Source organism: Gekko japonicus, unplaced genomic scaffold (genome assembly GCF_001447785.1).
Source record: "Gekko japonicus isolate JY-2015 unplaced genomic scaffold, Gekko_japonicus_V1.1 scaffold1857, whole genome shotgun sequence".
Taxonomy (NCBI): Eukaryota; Metazoa; Chordata; class Lepidosauria; order Squamata; family Gekkonidae; genus Gekko; species Gekko japonicus.
The window spans coordinates 164,327-187,548 of NW_015172611.1; the positions used below are offsets into that span (position 1 = coordinate 164,327).

The following is a 23,222-nucleotide window of genomic DNA, read 5'->3' on the forward strand; positions in this document are numbered from 1 at the left end:
CACTGCATTGAAACAACTGTGCAAGGTGATCCTCAGGTCTGTCTGTTACTTCTTATGAGACTCCCATGTGTGCCACGTCCAAAGGACTCACAACCACCAGCATTTAGGCTGTGCAGACTTTATTGATTATTCATCAACTTGTCAGTCATCAGTAATGTCAAGTTATACAGTTTCAGTTATGCAAAAGTCCTTTCTTATGCTCCCGCTTTCTTGCCCTCTTGCTCTAAATCTTGACACTTGGCTCTCGCTTTGTGAAAAGCCACAGAACCCTGGTCTACACTGATGAAGGAGTGTCTCTGAAAAGCTGACGAGAGTGAATGAGCGTGGCCCTGAGATGTTTCCAGCTCCAGAACTCCTTCATAGCTCGGCTCCTGAGTCCTTGCCGGGCTACGAAACTCCCCACCCGCCCCACTCTCACGGGCCGTCACAGTGCGAGGATCTGCTTGCACCAGCTGCCAGTGGCAAAGGCTTCAGGGGCTGGCGCTGCCAGGCCGCTGCCAAAGCTCCATTACTCCAAGCCCAAAACAGCAGCAACCGCAGTGGGCCCCCTTATCTCTCTGGAGGCAGAGGGGCACTGCCCGCCATGGGAATGAGGCCTCCCCACCGGAGGTCACCACCAGACATGGAGGCAGGGGGCTCCCGCTCTGTCACTCCTATGGGGAGTTTGCAGCACTGGCTTCCCTGGGCCACTGTCCACTAGGGGTGGGCACTCAGGTATACCTGAGTGGAAATTATACTGGGAATTAGCTGTTTTGGTTCATATCGAGGATGCCCAAAATGACCCAAAATTCTGGGAGTAATGAATATTTGTTTCCTGGAATTTCAGGATTCCACAGAAGTGCAGGAGCGGGGGGGGGGGCAGGCCAGCCAAAGGCATCTCCTTCTCTGAGTAGGACCTGCTGGTTGTCCACCAGGGCAGGTGATCAAGAACAGTTGCCACTCAGCACTACCAGTAAGGAAGAGACACCACCCGTCCGCCTGCCTCCTGCCTTTTGCTGGAACGCCCCCCCAAAAAACTGGAGTCAACCTTAGCCCTGACCTGGACAGCCCAGGCCAGCCCGATCTCCTCAGATCTTGGAAGCTAAGCAGGGCCGACCCTGGCAAGCATTTGGATGGGAGACCTCCTTGGAATACCAGGGCCGGGAGGCCAGAGGCAGGCCCTCAAGCCACTTCTCTGAAAGTCCTTCATGCACCAGTAGGAGTTACCAGAGGTTGCCATGACTACCCCCCCCCAAACTGGAGTCGACCTTGCCAGGCTGGTCACTAACAATCAACCATCTTGGCTTTCAACGACCAAATCTGAATATACTTTTGTGTTTGCAAGCATGCCCATTGTGGCAAAAAGTGAGCACCACATAGGTAATTCTTGCAGAGTAATGAGATTTATTTATTTATGTAAGAAGTTTATATGCTGCCTCTCCAGAGACTGGCTTAAAGTGGCTTGCAGATAAAACAATTCCATGAAAATAGCAGCCTATATGATCAACATTCAGAACAAGCCACGGGAAGTAACCACTGAGCAGCCTTAAAAGAATACATAAAACAGCTATTAGGCTAGAAAACAGACCACAAGTCAGCTTTTTTAAAAAAATCAAATCATTTTATGGGTAAAAAGGTCTGTTCTGGCCTGGCAGGTAAAAGCCTCGGGGAGGGGGGGAGATTCCAAAGGGTGAGGGGTGCCACTACTGAAAAGACCCTGTCTGTAGTGCCCCCACCTGCTCCTTTTTTGGGTTTTCTGTATCCATCATAACATGGACTTGCTCTGGTTAATTACAAGTTTGCTCCCAAGGTTGGAGCAGCCAATCAGTGTCATCATGAGAAGGAGTTCTCCCTCCCCTTGCCCCCCCAAAGCAGGTTCTCGTTCCTGAGAACAAAAAAGATGCCAAGTGAGCAGTCTCAATGCAAAACATGCACATTCAGGCAAATCTTATTTGTCCCCACCAGTAGTTCAAAGCACAGACATTTTACCTGGAACTGAGCTCCACAGGTAAGCCATTCAGTCACAGCTGACAGGTACCCTGGGGGGGAAGTCATTTGCACCTTTCCATCTGCCACTGATACACACAATGCCCATTTCATAAATGCAAACTCATCAACGGCTCTGCTGTTACACATCGAGCCCTCCCCATATTGTATCAGCAAAGCAAGGTCATCACTCCGTTACCTGCTGTGGATCTCCCTCGGTGAATGGCAGCTTGGTGGAGACATGAAACATGATCTCTCTGTCTCTAAACACTGTGTACACGGACTCTGTGCCTGTCTGGCCGTGCGTGACATCCAGACCTCCTCGGAAGCTAAAACGGTCAAGGACAACATGCACCTTGGTTGCCAAGTCCAGTCATACCATTTTCAAAAAAGATTGTTTGCACATTTCTATATTATTTAATAGGACCTGGTAGAGGAAGACAGTCTGAAACTGAAATTGACGATTTAGGGGAGACAAACCCACGTTTAATCCATGTCTTACTCTGAACCATCCCCAGTCCTTTTCCTCTCAGACTCTCCCACTGACATTGGGTTGGCGTTGCCATCTTGGTACCCAGGGCAGGTAGACAGAAATGCAGCATACAGGAGCTGAAACAGCACTTCACTCTACTTAAAACTCTGGTGAAGTTTCATCCCCCCCCCAATTTACATAGGATAGCTTATTATTATTTTTTAAAGGAGTTCCAACTACCTACCTATTTTTACCTCACTCTTCCTCCAACAAGCTCAGGACACCAAATATGGTTCTCTGTTCCCCCCTACATTCTTACAACAACCCTGCAAGGTAAGTTAGGATGAACGAGTGAGCGGTCTGTGAACCCTGCCACCACTCCACTAAGCCATGCCGGAAGCCTTCCTCTCGCCTAAGGAGCCTTCCAGCACCAAAACGCTCTTTCTTGAATGGAAGAGCCCCTTAAGTCAGAGGAAAGTGTCTTAAACTGGAAGGACTTCTACCCAGTGAGTGAATGCCTCAAAGGTCACCCGACGAGCTTCACGGCTGAGGGAGGGTTTGAACGCAGGCCTCCCTGCTCCTAAAGTCCAACACTCTCACCACACCACCGCATTAGTTAGATTGTAAGCCTCATTATATTAGTAGCATTTAGAAAATATTAACTTGCTAATTTCGACACTTACCCTGAGATGCATGCCTATTGATAGGAAGATGCAAACAACTCAGAGACACAGACCATTACATGCAGTATTGATTCAAATTAAATTCTGACCAGAAAGTTTACAGTTAGTTTTCCATCTGTTTGTTCTGTATGCCAAACACCTCACTGATTCTAGTTTAAGCAGGAGAATTTCTAAAATTAACTTTGGAGGAGCATGTAGAATCTGTTACCGTCTGTTACCGCTTTTGATTTCTTCAGCCATTTGTATCTTTGTTCTTAGTGTGCGCCTGTCAGAGTCCCAAGTCAATCCAGCTCAACAACGTTCCTTGATAAAGGTGCAGTTTATTGAGAATGGGGAATGGGGAATGTCAGGAATGGGGGTTAGGCGGGAAGACACAAACTATTATACCCAGTTCATACAGGTCCCCCTGATGGGCGCAGACCAGTAAGCAGAAGCAAGCAAAGCACACTCAAAAGCAAACAGCCCTCGGCTCGCAGCAGGAAAAAGCAGCATGGCGGACGGCTTCAAGGCCACAGCAGAGATAACGGGAAGAAACCTGGAGTGCATTCCAGGAGGAGGGAGGGCAGCAGAAGGAAGGTGGGGAAGCGGGGAGAACACAGCCCAAACCATGGCGGCATCAGCCAACAGTACCTGTGCATTAATAAACACTACAAAAAACAATCTTAAGATGCTGTCACACATGACTGGATCAATATTCTTTTCATGCGGTATTTCACCAACATTCACGTGTGCTCCTGTGCATTGGTAAAACACTTGCAGGGAAAACGTATGCATGCAAAGTTCCTTTAACCTACCCTTTGAAATCCTGTAGTGTGATGGTATCTCCCAATAAATTCAAAAAGTTCTTGAATGCAGGACTCTCTTCATTGTTCCCAAACAGTTCTTCTTCCTGGGTCTGCAAAGTTCACCAAACCAATGCAGTGAACAGCTTGCTTGCCTTTTAACCATAAAGTCAGAGGACCCAATTTGGGGTCAAAGAACACATTTCAGGAAAGATCCATAATGAGATTTCTCAATATTTTGATTTTTACTCTAATGTAAGCCAAGGGAAGAGCTACAAATCTGATTGAAGCTGGTGGCTCTAGGTGTACCGTCTGTTCTATCAAAATTGCCCCGCCAAGCTACTTTTAACCCCAAGGGGAAAGGTAGGCACCTCAGTTTTCCTCCTCTGGAGCAAACTTGTGGAACTCCCTGCCACCAGATGTGGTGAAGGCTACTGTCTTGAATGGATTTAAAAGAGGGTTGGGTAAATGGATGGAAACTAGGTCTGGCCATGGGAGCTGAATGGGATCTCCAGATGGAGATGCAGAGCCCCTCTGATGGTGGGTGCTGGGGAGCTACTGGAAGTGAGGGCTGACTGTGGCGTCGGGCGGGGGGGGGGCTCCTGTTGGAAAAAACAAGAGCTACTGGACTGGAGTAACTGTTGCTCTGACCCAACATGACGGCTCTTCTGTCCTGAGGCAACAAACGGCTGCTGGAGGGGTGTGGAAGAAGGGCAGGAGGGAGGGGCAAGCAGCCCCCTCCCCCACGGCATTGCCCCAACCTAACAGGCAATCTGATCACAGATCTTCCCTCCAACAAGTTGCCTGACCCTTAATTTCTACACTAAGGCTTGAAAAAGACCAGTTCCCTTTGAGGGCTTTCTCACAACAGGCAAGAGGTGCTTATCTGTGCACAGCTCACCTGCGGCTGAGGTTTAAATAACCCAACAGGTGGTTTAAATCACACAGAGATGTGGGGTGGGGGGCTGATCCCACGGTCTTTCTCAAGGATTTGGCCTCGCACTGATGGAAGCTCAGACAGTTGGATTACAGACCCACGCCCCCCCACACACACTGCTGGGGCAGCTCGGCCTTTACGGCACGGGGCCCTGCTAGCTTTGGCGAGGTTTGGCCAGTGCGTTCCAGAACATGCAGAAGGACCTGGAAAAAAACCCCCAGTAACACATAGTTTGTGTGTCATTTTTATCTGATTTTTTATAATTGAAAAGCAGCAATGGGAAGCTGCAACCCTGAGCAGAGAACCTACTCAGTTCTCCCCCCCCCCATGTTCTTTGGCTCAAAATCTCCTTCTTGCCCACCTGCTTCCCTCCCCATGTGAGGAAAAGAGCCATGGGGTATTTTCCGTATGCAGATGGAAAACCAAGGGAATTAGAATTCCGTGAGGAAAACAAATCAAACACCTCCATCCTGCAGCCTCCTTTGTCTCCTTTTCATTTTATAATACAGGCGATTTAGCCATGAAGCCTCAAGACAAAATCAAAACTGATCAATGACAGCAACACGCCATGTCTCTCAGCCAGAACAGCCCCGCGGGCCGAGAGGATGCGCAGGTGTCTAACTCACGTGCTTCTGTTGAGGAGAGGTCCTGCACAGCAACCCACACTGGCCCTTCTTCTCCTTCGTGGGGAAAGGCCAAAAGGCCGCTCTGAAAGGGGCTGTGCCATTCAGCCAGGAGGCCCCTGGCAATACCGGACAGAACTTACACAGTCGGGCAGGTTCCTCATTCTGGCTTATTCTGATTTATTCTCCTCCTCCTCCTCCTCCTCCTATTTTGCCTCATCCTAACCACCCCATCCACACTTCCCTCTCACTTTGGACATTGCACTGGGGATTGTCCACACATTTTCAAGCTTACCTTCACAATCACAGGTGTTAGAAACTTTTGTGTCTTTAAAAAATGAAAGCTCCGCTCCCCAATATGTAACATTACACAGAAACTTCACCCCACCCCCCCACACAAACCCCGAATGCTTGTACAGAATCCCTGAACATGCCCTTCTCAGGCATTGCATATGACAGCATATACAAGGAGAATGTGTTGCACATGATTCTCCTGAAATACAGCATGTAGCACATTCTTCCCATAAACATGGCCAAACGTTATATACCTGAAAAGGGCTGAAAACCAGACCTTCTGCTCCAACCTTTTGTTTCTCCGGGAAGCTCACGAGCAAACAAAGAAGGCAAGAGCATGGTCCTCTTTTTTGCACTCTCCTTCTGTGCCTTCCTCTGAACACGGAGGCTCCATTTAAGCAACCAAGGCTGTTGTCTGACCTACCCCCCTGAATACACCTCAACCCCACCTACAGGAACACTCTCAAAGGGACCAGCACACCAGCCCCGCTGAGGTCCCTGCGTGACAACAATCCCCAGTGCAATGTCCACAGTGAGAGGGAAGTGTGGATGGGGTGGTTAGGATGAGGCAAAATAGGTTTGTGACAACTATAATAAAATGTACTCTGGGCATAAACATCCTTCATTTTTCTACAGAGATTTTTAAAGCTATTTATATTTATTTAGATATTTATACTTTGCTTTTCTCTCCAATGGAGACCCAAAGCACCCGATGTCATTCTTCCCATCTCCATTTTCACCCTCACAGCCGTGTGATACGGAGAAGGCTGAGAGAAAAGGCGACTGGCCCAAAGCGACGTTCCATGGTAGAACTGGATGCCGGGAAGGCCAAGTAGGGGTGAGGAGACCAAAGGAGTCCGAAGGAGGAGACCAAAGGGGCCAGGAACACTGAGGAGGCTGGGCCTTGCGTGGGAGAGGGGGCCTGGTTCGCTGCCAATGGGCAATGAGGCGGACGCGGCAGGCAACCTTGCACACTGCTGGGCAGCATGGGATGCCGGTGGGCAGTGCCAGGTGGCCTTTGGGGAGCCTCAGGTGGCCTCAGGTGACTTTGGCTGTCTCCGGAGGCTGTTGGGGCTCGCCAGGGTTTGCTGGAGGCAAATCCAACTGAGTTCATTTTTATCCTGCTGTTCCTCTAAGGAGCAAAGGGAAGCCATGCGTGGTTCTCCCTTCCCTAACTTATCTTCACAACTATCATGCAAGGTAGGGGCCGTGGACATAAGAACACACGGACCTAAGAGAAGCCAATGTTGGATCAGGCCGGTGGCCCATCCAGTCCAACACTCTGTGTCACACAGTGGTCAAAAATACCAGGTGGCACCAGGAGGTCCAGCAGTGGGGCCAGGACACTAGGAGCCCTCCCACTGTTGCCCCCCCCCCCAAGCACCAAGAATACAGAGCATCCCTTCCCCCAGAACGAGAGTCCTTACCTATACCTTTTGGCTCACAGCCACTGAGGGACCTCTGCTCCATATGCCTATCTAATTCCCTTTTGAAGCCGTCCATACTTGTGGCCACCGCCACTTCCTGTGGCAGTGAATTCCATGTATTAATCACTCTTTGGGTGAAGAAGGACTTCCTTTTATCTGTTTTAACCCGACCGCTCAGCAATTTCATGGGGTGCCACCAACAAAGGGTGATTGGTCCCAGCAAACGTCATGCAGACTGGAGTGCTGAAGCCAGATCTTTGACTTCCTGGTCTCTAACTGCTGTACCACTCTGTCTCCAGTGCAATCAAATAGATGCATAGTGGTCTGAAAGGTTGCATTTATTTAAGATATTTCTATGTGGTCTCCTCAGAGTCCTGTTCATGGGGCTGCCACCCTCCGAGGGGGGGAAGGGGGGTTGGCATTCTTCCAGAATGATAACTGACCTCCAGGCTACAGAGCTCAGGACCGGGGGCGGGGGGGAACGGCTGCTTTGGAGGAAGGACTCCGCTGTGAGAGGTCCCTGCTGAGCTCCCTCCCCTCCCCCCCAGCTCTGTCCTCCCCAGGCGCCACCCCCAGATCGCCCGGGATTTCCCCACCTGGAGTTGGCAACCCTGTCTTTCTTGAGGTGGCACGGCTCTTGTTCCCATAGGAATTGGCCATGGATATAACGGCATGGCTACTCGAGAGCCAGCATGGTGTCGCGGCTAGAGTGTTGGATTAGGAACAGGGAGAACCAGGCTCAAATCCTCACTCTGCTACAGAAGTCGGCTGGGCGACCTCGGAACAGTCTCACGTTCTTAGCCTATCGTGCCTCACAGGGCAGTTGTGAGGATAAAAAACAGAAGGGGAGAATTATAGGAAGTCACCTGGGGTCCCAGCTGGGGAGAAAGGTGGGGTATAAAGGAACTAAATAAACATATACTTACCTGCTGAAACTTCTGGTAAATCACACCAAATTTGAATGTGTTGTTGACCTCATGTTCATCATAGGAAACAATCATCTGAGAGGCCTGGAATGGAAAGAACGCACAGAGGGTGTAACGCTTCACGCCAAGATATCTTTGCCATAAAATGAACTTTTTTTAAAAAATTAAAAATTAAAAATCATGGCATTTGTTTTCTTCCATCATGGAATCCGAGGCAGCTGGTTTCTCTGTGGAAATCCATACTCTGGGCTGACTGCCGTGGCCTTCCTTCCCATCTCCTGGCCCCACGAGCGCCTTTCCTCCCTCCCTCCCCTTCACTCCACGTGACACTACCCTCCCCTGCAGCCAGGGGTTCAGAGGCCACACGTTGCATGGAGAAGACCCACTTCCAAGCACAAAAGACAATACTGAGCTACAGGGACCCACAGGATGGCACCCCCCCCATTAAACGGACCGTCTCAGACTTTTCTCAGCCAAAGAAACTGGAGAGCTCCTGCCAGTCAGAGGAAAGAATAGTCTCACTCAATATAAAGGTAAAAGGTAAAGGTTTCCCTTGCTCGAAAGCCAGTCGAATCCGACTCTAGGGTTGCGGTGCTCATCTCCGTTTCAAAGCCGAAGTGCCAGCGCTGTCCGAAGACGTTTCTGTGGTCATGTGGCCAGCATGACTAAACACCAAGGAGCACAGAACGCTGTTACCTTCCCACCGGAGTGGTACCTATTTATCTACTTGCAGTTTCTTGCTTTCGAACTGCTAGGTTGGCAGGAGCTGGAACTAGAGCTCACCCTACCATGCGCCAACTCGGGTCTCGAACTGCTGAATTACCGACCTTCCACAGCCTGCAGTTCAGCGTCTTAACCATTTGAGCCACCGCAGCTCCCACTCAATAGAAGGCAAATTCTTATTTATTGCCATTCTTAGTGCATCAAAATGGCTGCCTGGGTTGGAAATGGATGGCACGAATTAAGAGGTTGGCAGGAATAGAAGCATTTGAGAGCTCCACGTGCCACATCTCCTGTGCAGCCAGAATCGGGGGCCAAAAGCAGGTCTTTATGGAGAGGCCAGTTCAGACACCCCAAAGGAGTGTGCCTATTGACATCTCAAATATCCAACAGCTTCCTTCAGACCAACGGACTGGCGATTCATTTTTTATTTCCCACGAAGGACTCCTTGGCACCCCTCTGCTTGCAGTGGGCTCATTTCGACTGGAGTTTGGCTTCTTGCGAGAGGCGGCCACCTCCCAGCAAGAGGAGCCATTCTCGGGTGTGATTGGTCAGTTCTTCCTTGCGCCCCGCAGGTGCCGCCTCTGCCCCTTGTTTGCCAGCGACAACTGCAAGGACTCCAATCAATCCCTGACGAGGCTTCTTCTTCCATTCTGGGGAGCTCTGCTGTTCCCGTGGGGGTCGTGGGGGTGGCCAGGGTGGCCTGGGGCCCAAGCATCAGTTCAAACTTGTGAGAAGCCTCAAGCACAGAGAGAGAGAGACACTCACAGACTCACACGTTGGTGAGCTACTGGCTTGTGCTTATCATGAGCCACGATGGGGGGCGGGGGCGGGACGACCCTGTTTTTATTTCTGAAATGACATCAGTGGACCATATCACAAGAATTAAAGTTCTCCTGGGAATGCAATGTGAACGTTCTGCCTAATGGAATCTTTACCCTGCGCCTTCCTTCAGGGCGGTCTGTCTGGCTCTCCCTCCACCCTCTCATCCTCCCAACAGCCCCTCCTGTGGAGGAGGTCAGGTTGAGAGGGAGCAACTGGCCCAGGGCCACTCCCGGAGCTTCATGGCTACATGCGGATTTGTGCCTGGACCTCCTGGACCAATATTCTAGCCACACTACGCTAGGCGAACGCTCCAGTCCAGTCCAACCCACCCAAACGCTTTCCTGAGAAATCCAAAACAGATTTTCCTGATGACCACTTGGACCACTGGGATTTCTCCCCTGACCCATGCATGTCTACTCAGAAGTAAATCCCACTGGGCTGGATCCAGCCTGCTTTTCCACTTCGCATTGCTTACTGCAGCCCCATCCCACATGGCCTTTGTGAGCGCAGGTCTCTTGATTGTTGGTGTCTGAAGGGAACCCTGCCTTCCTGGTGCACCAGCAGAAGAGTTGACTGGGTCCAAACCCTTGGGTTCAAGGGGCTTCCTCTGAGGCAAATGGGCACTAAATTATTGAAAGATATGCCTGGATTCCCAATGTATCCTGTGAAGTCACCCCCCCCAAAAAAACACACCCTCTTAGGAAGCGTTGAGCAGAAAGCCTTCCAGGGATCAGGAGCATGGCAGAGCTCCAAACTGGGCCAGCCCAAGACGCACAGTGACCGCGGCAGGCACGTGCGCGCGCGCACCTCCCCAATCAACAGAGAAGTCTAGTATGAATACCTCACTTGGTGGGTATTCAAAATGAACACAGTAAACATGAAAGGAGGCAGGCTCGACAAAAGCCCTCCATGCTCTGTCGTGGCGACTAGAGAAGACCCGACTCAACAGCTATGGGGAGTCAGAGGCCAGTTCAGGCCAAGCCAGCAGAGGAGGCCCCTCTTGCCTCTTGGCGCCCATCAAGGCCAGGCGCTTCAGGTGGTCGCCTCCGTTTGCCCCGTGGTCAGGCCGGCCCCGGTTCCAAAGCAACCAAGTCTCCGCAGCCTTGGCTGCACTCCCGCGAGGGGTACTTGTTTCTCCCCCCACCGAAGGCTTGGACTCTGACACTGCGATCCTTTAGGGCTTTTGTTCTGTTTCGAAACCAGTCCTCAGTCTCCGCCTTTGGCCTGCTCTTACCTTGGGGTACAGCACGGGGCTAAACCTCAGTCCGGTCGCATCATCACAGAAGGCCTGTCCAGAAAGAGAAGAGAGTCGTGACTGAGAAAGCAGGCGACGGAGCAGGCTCTTCCCACCTGGCTCTTCCCACCTGGCCTCTCCCTGCTCCCAGGAAGTCTGCTTCCTTCCAGTCTTCGCTGCATCCTGAGACACGCTGGTTGTGGGGCTGGGAAGGTTTACCCTTCTCTGACATTGATGCTATGCAATAATAGGTCCATCAATAATAAGACCATGACCCTGCGAGATTATTACTGCAGCACAGAAGGTGGGCCTGGCATGCATGACTGAGCCCTGGGTGCGGGAGGGAGAGACCGTGGCTCTGTCACAATCCCCCCTCCCCCCCCCGGTTTCTCACTCCTTCATCAATCCCAAATTAATGGGTGGGGAGGGTGGCAATACTCCTACGGAAGACTTTTCCCGTCAGGACACTCCCCGCCCCCCAAATCTCCAGCACTGATTGTGAGGGCCTGGACTGAGAGGTGGAAAAGAGTTTGGCTGCCTGGCTGGTGCCCTGACTGCCTTCCGCTCCAGCAGGTACCCCGCCGAGCCTGCTGGAGGCCGCATCAGGCTGGGCCTTGGAGCTCCCCAGAGGCTCTTGGTGCTGGGGGGACTTCCGTGTCCATGCCGACGCTGCTGCCGCCGCCGCCTCCTCCTCGAGGGCTACAGACCTGGTGTCACCCACTGCCGCCCTGGGGCTCTCTCGGTTTGTATCAGCTCCCACGACATGAGCAGGCCGCATGCTGGATCTGGGGTTTGGGATGGGGATAACTGTGGATCTGGCTGCTACTGAAGCAGCGTCCTGGTCAGACCACTTGGCCCCGAGGGCCCAGTTGAGCATCCCACCCCCGCCCGGTTTAGGCAATGAGCTAGTTTATGTTCGCCTGCGGAGCCAGATCGATCCCATTCGTTTCCAGAACGCTCTGTGGGATCCAGTGCCCCTTGGTGATCTGTGAGGTGAGCTGGTAGAGGATTGGCATTGCTGACTCTCTGAAGCCATCTACGAAATTGCTCCCTGATGCCCTCTTCACTCCCACTCCAACCAGGCTCCCTGGTATACGGCACAGCTACGGAGGATGAAAAGGGGGAAGATGGCTAGAGCGAGGATGGTGGCCTACTCGTGACAAAGCAGTAAGAGCATCTTACGGGACACTTATGAACGCCTGTGAAATGACAGTGAAGGCCACAAAGAAAGAATTCTATGCGGCTTCACTGCGTCCGCAAGCTCTCGCCCAGCTCAATTATTTAGAATAATTATGTCTTCAATCTCCCTCCCGTAGAGGAACCAAAAAGATAGCAAATTGGCTATTAGCTGTGAGGCTTTTGCGAGCTATTTTGCAGATAAAATCTTGTCGCTTCGCCAGGACTTGCCGGCCACATTTGATACAGTGCGTGAACTGGAAGCTTCTTGGCCAGTCCCATCGACTCTCGGGGTGAGGCTGAGAGGACCCTGGCTGCTGCGAAGCCCACCACTTATCTCCTGGACCCACGTCCTTCGTGGCTGGTAAAGGCCGGCAGTGTTGGTATGCAGGTCCCCCCGGGAAATATTATCAACTTATCCCTGAGTTCAAAGATATTCCCAGGATCTTTAAAGGAGGCAGTGATGAGACCGCTCTTGAAGAAACCAACTATTGATCCAGCCAACCACCACCCAGTGCCGAACCTCCTGTTCCTGGGCAAGGTAGTTGAGTGGGTGGTAGCGGAACAGCTCCAGGCTTTCCTGGATGATGCCTCTATCCTGGATCCATTTCAGTCCAGCTTCCACCCTGGCTATGGGACCAGTGTTCCCTCTAGGCAGAGTGAGTGTGAGCTAGCTCTCAGTTTTTTAGCCTCTGGCTCACACATTTTTGTCTTCGCTCAGGAAGGAGGGCTCCAGAGCAAACTAATTTGTGCAGTTGCCAAATCGCTGGCTCACAACTTTAATGCCAGTAGCTCAGAAAGTAGAATTCTTGCTCACAAGACTCCAGAGCTTAGAGGGAGCATTGTATGGGATGCAGACAGTTCTGGTCGCCTTCACAGACGACCTCCGGAAACACCTGGTAGTGCTGCTGTTATTACTTGATTTAACAGCAGCATTTTGACACGGTCGATTACGATCTTTTGACCCACCGCCTCATCAAGGTGGGGATATGAAGGACTGTCCTGCAGTGGCCTCTCTCTTTCCTCCAAGGTTGGGGGACAGAGAGAGGCGCTTGGGGAGAGGATTTCACTGTGTTACCCTTTGGTCTGCAGCGTCCCCCGGGGGCAATCCTCTCCCCTGTGTTATTTAATGTCTATATGCGCCATCTTGCCCAGCTGGTATGGAGGTCTGGGCTGGGTTGTCATCAATACGCTGATGGCACCCAGCTCTATCTGTGGATGGACCAGATGCCGCCCCAGAGGTTCTGGCTAGGGCACTGGAGTCTGTGGCTGATTGGCTGAAGGAGAGTCCACTGGAATTAAATCCATCTAAGATGGGTGTCCTGTGCCTGAGCCGTGGGGGAACGGAGCCAGGGCACTGTTAGCACCAGCGTCGACAGTGAGAAGTCTGGGTGTGATTCTGGATGCATCACTTTCAATGGAGGCCCAGGTCATGAGGACCATCGCCAGGTCTGCTTTTTACCCTCTCCGGCAGGTCAGGCAATTGGCCCCCTATCTCTCCCCTAGTGACTTAGCTGCAGTGATCCATGGGTCTGAAACTCGCTCCATGCAGGGCTACCCTTGAAACTGATCTGGAAACTCCAGCTGGTTCAAAATGCAGCTGCGCATGTCCTTACTGGGACTTCAGAATGAGCACATATACCGCCTGTGCTCCACCAGCTGCACTGGTTTCCAGTGGAGTACCGGATTCAAGGTTTTGGTGCTGACTTTTAAAGCCCGATGTGATCTGGGGCCATCCTCTCTGCAGAACCTTCTCTCCCACGATGTCCCCCAAAGAGCACTGCGCTCCTCCCCCACCCCCAGCCCCCATGATCATATTCCAGATTGTAAGCTCCTCTAGGCAAAGACTTGTCTTATTATTTCTCTGCAAAGTAACAAACATGTTGATACCGCTATAGCAACTTCAACACAGAGAGTGGGAGAAATTATGGTTTCCCACAGGGAGCCAGTAGCCCTGTTCACAAGTCACAGTGAATGTGCCTGTGCGTCCTCTGTGTGTGTGTGTGCACATCTGTTTGTCAGAAGGAGCCACCATCCATTCCCTTTGCCACTGAAGCCCGGGACCAGGGCCTGGACCAGTGTGGGGATTGTGTTAAACGTTCAGCTGTACGTGCACTGAAGGTAACATGAGAATTACCCAATGCACTTAAAAAAACACACACACAAGTGTACAGTGTGCTTGGATTGCACCTGCATTCACTGTGACTTGTGAACAGGGCTAGCCTGGCATAGAGGTTAGAAAGCCGGGCTGGGTTCCAGGAGACCTGGGTTCAAAGCTCTACTCTGTCACAAAGCTTGCAGGGGAACCATGGACCAGGCAACCTTCTCTCAAGACTAGTCTACCTCGCAGGGCTGTTGTGAGGCTGAAATAGGGAAAGGAGAACCTTTTCCATGGCCCTAGGCCCTCCGCATTGAAATGTACTGGCTAGATGTGATCCTGTTGTCATAACACTGGGACGTAAGCAGCCAGGAGAGGTGGCACAGCAGGAAACAGAAGGCAAAGGAATCAGAAGCACAGGCCAAGGGGGACCAGGCAGACAGGCGGGTACTAAGACCATGCGGTCCGGCAACCTGACAGCCACAGCCGTGTTGCTGAGGTCTGCAGCCCTCCCAAGTCAGGGCTGCCCAGGTGGGTGGAATCCTTGCAGAGCCAGGAGCAGCACACTGCAGCGAAGGCTGAGCTCGTCCACATGAATCGGACAGCTCAGAGGCTTCTGGTTTGAGCCCCACACTCCTGAACTCCACAGGGCGGGGGTGGGCGGGTGGGCAGAAGAGCCGAAGGCCACGGGACTCTCTCTCCCCCGCCCCCGGGACCAGAGCAATGACAGCTGCAGAGCCTGGGCCCCCCGATCCAGGGTCCCAGATTAGGTGGTGGTCTCCTGGGAGTTACTTTGGGGCCAAGACAGAACTTCTATAAAGAAGCAAGGTGGTGGCCTCGAGCCACAGATTTTGGGGGGGGCTGGAGTGACTCAACTGACTCCCCTCGATTACCTTGCCTTCAAGCACCCCTTCCCTGGGTCTGCCAACACTTTCCCTTTAAGCACAGTGCAGAAAACTGTGCTCGGAGAACAGGGGTTCCTGAACGCTCACGGGGTGAGGGGCAGGGCGGGACAGAATGCTAATCCAAAAGGTAAGGCTGCAGGTATGCAGTCTGGGAAGTGCCTCGGTTTGTTCCTGCCAGCTCATTGGCTAGAGAGAGGTTTACTGAGAATTCTCCCAAAGAGCTCACAAAGACCAAGTCAAGTGGGTTTGCCCATGACTAGCCCCAATGGGGCCCTTCCTTTAGAGGCTCTGAGGATTATACAGCCAGGCATGGGAAGTGCTTTGAACACCAAAAATGTAACACAGACGCCGAGTGTTGTTATCTGTCAGAGCAACGTACCTTTGCAATCTGCGGGATGCTCGGTAGCTTGCTAAGCCCTGCTAAGGGGATTCTTTCATGTAACGTCTTTGCTTTTGACCTAAGAAAGGTTAAAAAAGAAGGAGAAGAAGAAGAAGAAGATGGAAAAGAAAAATGACAGAGAACGAAGGAAATAAGCCATGATGGCGCTAGGATGTCTCTGGACTCTGATGATAACACAGAGACACACAAAATGTGGATTGTTTCTGTAGAATTCAGCATGGGGAGCTTTGCCAGCCATTTGGAAATGATACTTTGCAACACACTCAGAGGATATTTCGTAATCTCTGTTATGGCTGCCATCTCCCCAGCTTCTCCGCTTTTCAAAAAAAATCACTCCCCCCCCCCCCTTTTTGCTTGGAGACTAAGAGGATAAGTCAGGCACCAGGCTTTCATTGGTCTACAGAAGGCACAGCGCTTAATGTGATTGATACTTCCCAATAACCTGGCAGAGAGTTTGTCTGGTTTCTTTGGGCTTGGCTGTAGATCAAGCAAATAATGCACATTAACAAAGCAATCTTGAAGCACCAGGCTCAGAGTCCAGAAACAGATCTTGAGCGAAAAAATCTGTGCACGCAACTATACCCGTTTCTCCCTGCCACTGCATACTGCCTCTGAGGATCCAGTTTAGCCACCCTTGTTTCCTTTCTCTCTCTTCCCACTCCCTGAAGTATCCCCCAAATCTACAGGACCCTTCCCTTCCCTTTCTTACCTACCAGGACTCCTAATGTTGTGGAAGAGACGGTGGGCGGTCTCTGTGCTTTAGGCTCACCATTTATGCACTCATAGCAAGTAACCCCCCACCCTCACCCCCAGTCTCCCACCCTTGAGAAATTGAAGGGTGGAGGGGGGAAATGGCCAGAAAATGGTCTCCACAGTGGCGCTGTAGGAACGTCCTCATCATGTCTCTGTGGTCTTCTCAGCTGAGACCAGGGAAAACACCTGGAAGTGACATCACATCCTCTCCAAGCTCCACCCTTTCCAGCGATCACCCTCAAAACCTCCTGGCGTCTGCGGAGGCAGTGCTGGCAACTCTACACTGGTTGTGGTTCAACAACCACTGCGACACCTGGGCAAACTCCCCTGCTTCCCGTGGCTTTAGTGGATGCAGAGCGTGGCACAGACTTGTCCTTGGGCTCCTCTGCACACTGCCCAGACTCCACCTCAGCAGGAGGGATGAGAAGAGGCCCTGGGACGGAGGCAGTTCTCTCACTTCTGCTTCCACCTTTACTGCTCGGCACTCTGCTCACTGGGAACTGGGAGCATCTCCACGCGAGGGGAAAGGGCCTTTGCTAGGCCATAGGCTTGGGGGCATGCCTGTCCATGCAATCCCCAACGTTGTCCTTGCTGGTGCCCAAGGCCAGTGTTGCCATTAGGCCAACTAGGCAATGGTCTCGTGCGCAGACCACAGAGGGGAGCAGAACTGACAGTCAGCATTGGGGTGTGAAATCTGTCACACATCTATCAGGTGTAAATTTTCTAGTAAAAAAGGAGGAAGTTGAGGCACACAGTGTGAATCCTCCTGTCATCAATCCTCCAAAGGTGAATTCTCTTTGCAATTGGCTAGAACAGAACTGGCAGTTAGCAGGAGAGGGGGGGGGAGTCAAATTGGGATGTCCTAAAAGGAGTGACAGGATTGCCCACTGGAAACAATGGGAGAGGCTTGAAGGCCCACTGGAACGGATGGGAGCCAGGAATGGCAAGTGACTTGCATGGGCTCCACTGGAGAGTTGCACAGACAAGGAAGAATGGATTTCCCATTAAGGTCTCTGGGCCCAAACAGACTTCTCTGGGACTGGAATAGGGCTGCCAGGTCTCCTGGTAAATCTAGCGGGGGAATTTGGGGGACATTCTGGGGGGCTGGGGATGCCCCAAGCCCCACCCTCAAGCCATGGCAACCCCTCCCTGCTAAAAGATTTAAAGGGCTCCAGCTGATCCACAGGGAGCACGTGGCCGGCTGACCAGCTGAAGGGCCCCTTGAATCTTTTAACAGGGAGGGTGAGGGTCTGTCACTGGCCACAGCTCCAACGGCAAAAAGACCACTTAAAGGGTCTTTCTGCTGGGGTGTGTGGGGTGTGTGTGGCACATGTGGGGCTCCTTTCCCAGCAGCCATTTGCCACTTGGGACCTACACGCTGCCATCCCACTCTCAAGCCAGGCTGTTGGACTGGAATGAAAGGCCCCAAAGTGGAATGACAGCCTCTGGGAGTAGCCGATGTGTTCTGGGACCAGAATGACAGCCCCTGGGGGTAGCTGATGTGTTCTAGGACTGGAATGACAGGCCCGAGAGTGGAATGACAGCCCCTGGGGGTACTAGATGTGTTCTGGGACAGGAATTACAGGCCACAGAGTGGATGACAGCCCCTGTGAGTAACAGAAATGTTTTAGGACTGGAATGACAGACTTGAGAGTGGAGTGACAGCCCCTGAGAGTAAAAGAAGTGTTTCAGGACTGCAATGAGAGGCCCCAGAGTGGAATGACAGCCATTTGTGAGTAGCAAATTCTATGCCTTCACAAGGAGTACTTCTCTTCATTCTGCAACAAAAACTCCTAGATAGTATGCCTAATGTTTCTGTTGCTCTAAGAATCCTTCACACACTTCCAGTATCAGTGGCAAGTGGTGAACCCAGTCTCTCAAAACTCAAACCTACAAAAGTGTGCATACACTCAACAATGCTGCAAAAGAGACTACTTGCTTTGGCAACTATATCAATTGAACATGCCAAAGCATCAGCACCTGATCTGAAGGAACGGGTGAAAAAGTTTGGCACACAAAATGAGATTTTGATGTGCCTGAAATGGAAACATCCAAGAGACTTAAATTTTAACCTCACAGTTCACAGGATTATTCAAAATGATTTCTGATTTGTGTGCTAAAACTGTTGTATGGTTGAGAAAGAAAATCAAAGATTGTGGTGTTACTTATTCTTGCATTTAAAAAAAAAAGCAATTTTAAGTTCTGTGCTTTCACAACCAAGTGAAAATTTAACTTTAAAAAAAATCCTTTATGAAACACACTACTGAAAATGGCCACGTTGAGAATCAGCCTCCTTTCCTGTTTGCCATACCTGAGTATAATCCGTAGGTATTCAATCCCATCTGCCTCTTCGCATTTAACAGAGAGGATCAGATTTCCCAAGCTGCTGCCTGTGCAGTAAAAATTCAGATGATCCTAAGAATAGAACGAAGGTGTTAGTGGGGCAGGAGGCAGGCGGAGGGAACATCGCTCTCTTGATCCCTGCTCTCCTGACTCTCTCTTCAGTGCCAGCCCCTCAGCACCCAGAAGGAATCACCGGTGACCAGGGCTTTTTTGGTAGAAAAAGTCCAGCAGAAACTCATTAGCATAATAGGTCACACCCAGAAGCAGAAACTCATTAGCATATTAGGCCACACCCCTGATTGCACCGCTCATTGGCACATTAAGCCGCACCCACATGTTGCCAGAAGTGTGGCCATCCAGCCACACCCACCTTTTGCTTCTTATTCTGTTTACCTTGTTTGTGGTCAAAACCCAGGGCCTTTTTTTGTAGCAAGAACTCCTTTGCATGTTAGGCCACACACCCCTAATGTAGCCAATCCTGATGAGTTTCTGATGTTGGGTGTGGCCTGTTATGCTAATGAGTTCCTGCTGGGCGTGGCCAACTTGGGAGCCAGCCGGAACTCCGTTCCTGCCCAAAAATAGCCCTGCCGGTGACTCATCTTCAGAAGTGGTTTAAGAATATCTTGCAAATACGCACCCGCTGTGAATCTCAAAAGCAGTTGTTACTTACACTTGGCTCAGAATATTTAATCTTTGCTGCCTGAGTAATTAGCTAGGTGTTGAGTCCCAGCATCTTGTCCCTAACTGCCGGGGGCAGCCTGAAGTTCCTAGTCTTTGTTCAGTATCAGGGTCCTGAGTTTTGTCTTTTGGGAATTCCTTGTTTCTGTGGGTTAACTATTGCTGCTGGCATTCTTCAAGGCTCAGCCCCTTCCCCAGAGGTTCAGCCTCTGAGTGTATGGGTGCATACATCTTGTCTGCTGTGGTGCGCATGCACACATAAATGCCCAGACATGTACACAAGTGGCCAGTGGTTTTGTTCAGGACTTTTGTTTTTCAAAGAGACCTTTAACAAAAAGAGACATCACAACATTACCTTTGAAAATGGTGTAGGATACACTGGAACCACAGGTCTTTGGCTATGTGCATGCGTATTGGCTATGTGAAGGGGCTCTGGTACCGATCTTTAGTATAAGATCGGTCTCTACTGTCATCTGAGAAACATTGTGGAAAGGTGTGCAAATGTGCTTTGCAACAACATGGGTAGACAGAATATGTAGTTACACCATACTTAAGGATGTGTTCCAAATCAGTCTAGAAGAAGAAGAGATTGGATTTATACCCTGCCCTTCACAAAGCCAAAGGAGTCTCAGAATGGCTTACAATCGCCTTCCCTTCCTCTCCCCACAACAGACACCCTGTGAGGCAGGTGGGGCTCAGAGAGCTGTGAGAGAACTGTGACTGACCCAGGGTCACCCAGCTGGCTTCATGTGGAGGAGTGGGAAACAAACCCGGTTCTCCAGATTAGAGTCCACCGCTCTTAACCACTGTACCACAGCTGGCTCTCATAAGTCTTCTGCAGTCCATATAATTATTCCTCAATGACTCAAGTCTGAACTGAGCTGAGGGGAGTTCACCCATCACTGCTGACCACAGAGTAGCCCCAGTCTTTCGCCCTCCCCTGCTCAACACAACAGACATCTCAGTAGTTTAATGTCCATGAATCAAACCTCTTTCCTATAACCATTGAAAAACTAACAACTGCTCACTTTTGAAACTGAATTGATACTCAGTGGAAACATGTGATCACCAGCGTTCAACATGCATAGCAGCAGAATTACATTTAGCATGTTTGCAGGGCCGGCCCAAGGTGTTTCTGCACCCTAGGCGAGGCCAGCTTGTGGTGCCCCCCAGGCAATGCCAACCTCCCAGTGGGGCCTGGAGACCTCCCAGAAACACGCCCGGGAGGGGGGGCACTGGGTGCCACAAGCTAGCCTCGCCCCCTGCCCGGGCCCACCATCGAGGGGCTGGCTGGCCGGCCGGCCTCACCTTGCCTTTCAGGTCAAGGATGAAGACAGCGGAGGCGGACATGGCTAGGGCCGGACCTCCTGCTGCTGTGGTGGGCTTCTTCCTCCTCCTCCTCGGTTCCTCTCCAGGTCTCTGGGGGGGGGGGGAGGAAAGGCGAGCACCCTCATGGGAGGACCCAGCTGGAGCAGCTCCGTGGCCTCTCTCCCCTCCCCCCGGGCTCCTCGGCGACAAACGCAGTGTCACGCTCGGGCTTGAGGGAGGGGTGGGGCTGAAGTTCCTTCTGCACTGCACCATGGTTCCAGCCCAGGGTAGGGCCAGCACACATGCGAATACAGGAGAACCACAAACCACGCAGGACTGCAACAAAGCTCACAGGTTGGGTCGATGGTCCCCACCCTGTGAACTCCACTTCATGGAAATCGATCCTTACTGTCAGTAAACTTTGTTTCCACTGGAGAGCAGTTTCTCTGTGAGCATTCCTTCGGCTAGGCAAGCCACATTTTCCACCAGGAAGACCAGACTGGCTCTCCAGTGCAGATGCAAAAAGAGAGAGGAAAAGGACCCCCTGAAAGTGACACGCAGAAGAGCCTGTGGACGAGAGTCTGCTCTCTGCAAAACATTTCCAAGTGTGACAGGGCTTGACTGCGAGCAAATAATGGGCCCTTCATGCTCCCTCTAAGCTGTGGAGTCCTGTGAGCAAAAATTCTACTTTGTGAACTCCTGACATTAAAGTTGTGAGCGAGCAATTTGGCCGCTGCATCAGTGAGTTTGCTCTGGAGCCCTCCTTCCTGAGCTGAGGCGAAAAATGTGTGAGCCAGAGGCTAAAAAACTCACACTGACTCAGCTTAGAGGGAACACTGCAGTCAGCAGCCTCTCTCGTGCGCACACAGGAAGGCTGTCTGTGATTCATGTCTCACTGACCTTTCCAAAGAAATGCTTCCTGTATGCCCTGGCTTCACCTTTGCATTCCAGCTTATGCCCGTAAGCCCTGGGGCTAGGGTGCTCTTCCTCTTCATCGCAGATGCTGCTGTCCGACGAGGTGGGGGTGCCGAGATTCTCTGGGTCTTCAATCCAGTAGCCTCCAAACTGAGGCAAGATTATTAAGGGGAAGGGAGCACCTTTCTCTAAAAACTAAGCAACAAACGGAATCATGTAACAGCGGCTGGCACACAGTGCTTGAATCTTTATTCTATCCACCTATCAAGCTCTTATCTTGCCCCTCCTCCAAGTAGCAGTACTGTTGTTTCTCTCTATCTTCGTTTTTAATTACAACAGCCCTCTGAGGTAGGCTAAGCTGGCAGAGAGCAATCGGCCCAAGGTCATCTAGTAAGCTTGATGGATAAACTGGGGTCTCAGCCCTGTTCTCCCCAAGTCTTCTCTGATAAAAATGAACTTTGAAGCCCAAGATAAAATCATGAATCATAAAACTCTGAATATTTACTAAACATTGAACTTCAGTTATCATTGAAATACAAGCGATTTTTAAAAGGTCAAACAAATCACAATGTAACAATCAGTAACCATTCTCTGCTCTGGTTAAACCTCACCTAGAGTATTGCATTCAGTTTTGGGCACCACAATTTAAGAAGGATATAGACAAGCTGGAAGTGTCCAGAGCAGGGCAATGAAGATGTTGAGAGGTCTGGAGACCAAGTCCTATGAGGAAAGAAGTACATTATACATGCTGCAAGTGCAAGCTTATAAGAATGTTTGAGGACAAGATGGGAGAACTCGAGGCACAAATCCATACACTGAGGAACATCAGGGAGGCAGAAAGCATTTTAGACATGAAGGAAGAGGGGCTCCTGAGAGAACGGCAAGAGCCAGCAAATCCTGAGCAAGAGGAAGGAAGTAACAAGGAACAGGTGGGTGAGTGGAAGAATGTGACCTTGAGGAATAAGGTAATCAGGAAACACTCACAGTGGAGCTGCAAGATCACTACCAGCCGCTTCTAATGGTGGAAGATCAAAACAGCACACTCCGAGATCGAAAGGATGTAACCGACACACATGCAGATAAGCAGAGAAGGAACCAAGCTATCCCACTGAGGAAGAGACGAGTAGTGGTGGTTGGTGACTCCCTACTGAGAGGGATGGAAGAAGGAATCTCGAGAGGTTTGTTGTCTTCCTGGAGCATGTATCCGAGATGTGACTGAGAGCATTCCAAGATTGGTCAAAACCTCTGACCACTACCCACTCCTGCTGATCCAAAGAAACCTTGAATGGATCTCCAAAGACTACGAGGCTCTGGGCAAGAAGGTGGAAGATCTGGGGGCACAGGTGGTGTTCTCCTCCATTTTACCTGTTAAGGGCCATGGAGCTGGAAGGGAGAACAGGATACTGGAGGTGAATGGCTGGTTACGTAGATTGTGCCGTCGAGAGGAATTTGGCTTCCTGGACCATGGTATGTACCTCCGACATGAGGGACTGTTGGCGATGGATGGGGTGCACCTTACAAAAAATGGGAGGAATGTCTTTGCTGGAAAACCTGATCAGGAGAGCTTTAAACTGAAGCCATCGGGGGTGGGAAGAAGAAGCCTGATGTTGTGCAGCATCCCCAACACTAAGTTCAAGAAAGGGAGGGACCAGAGAATAAATGAACAGGAGAGAGGTGAGTTCAGTAATTTTCAGGTAAATTCAAAGGGACCTATGGTAGGAAGGATGTCTGTAATCTGAGATGTCTCTATACTAATGC

General features: G+C 51.0%; 1 protein-coding gene across 1 annotated transcript in view; it reads right to left on the reverse strand.

The window, feature by feature from the left end:
• The window catches only part of RAP1GAP2 (RAP1 GTPase activating protein 2), a 102,412-nt gene that overhangs the window by 40,903 nt on the left and 38,287 nt on the right, over positions 1–23,222 (reverse strand). Inside the window, exons 5-11 of the mRNA XM_015421632.1 lie at positions 21,450–21,659; positions 18,532–18,635; positions 15,447–15,525; positions 10,889–10,942; positions 8,110–8,193; positions 3,915–4,015; positions 2,165–2,294 (exon numbers count right to left, since the gene is read on the reverse strand). Of these exons, the coding sequence (XP_015277118.1) occupies positions 2,165–2,294; positions 3,915–4,015; positions 8,110–8,193; positions 10,889–10,942; positions 15,447–15,525; positions 18,532–18,635; positions 21,450–21,659 (762 nt within the window). The remainder of the gene's footprint in view (positions 1–2,164; positions 2,295–3,914; positions 4,016–8,109; positions 8,194–10,888; positions 10,943–15,446; positions 15,526–18,531; positions 18,636–21,449; positions 21,660–23,222) is intronic.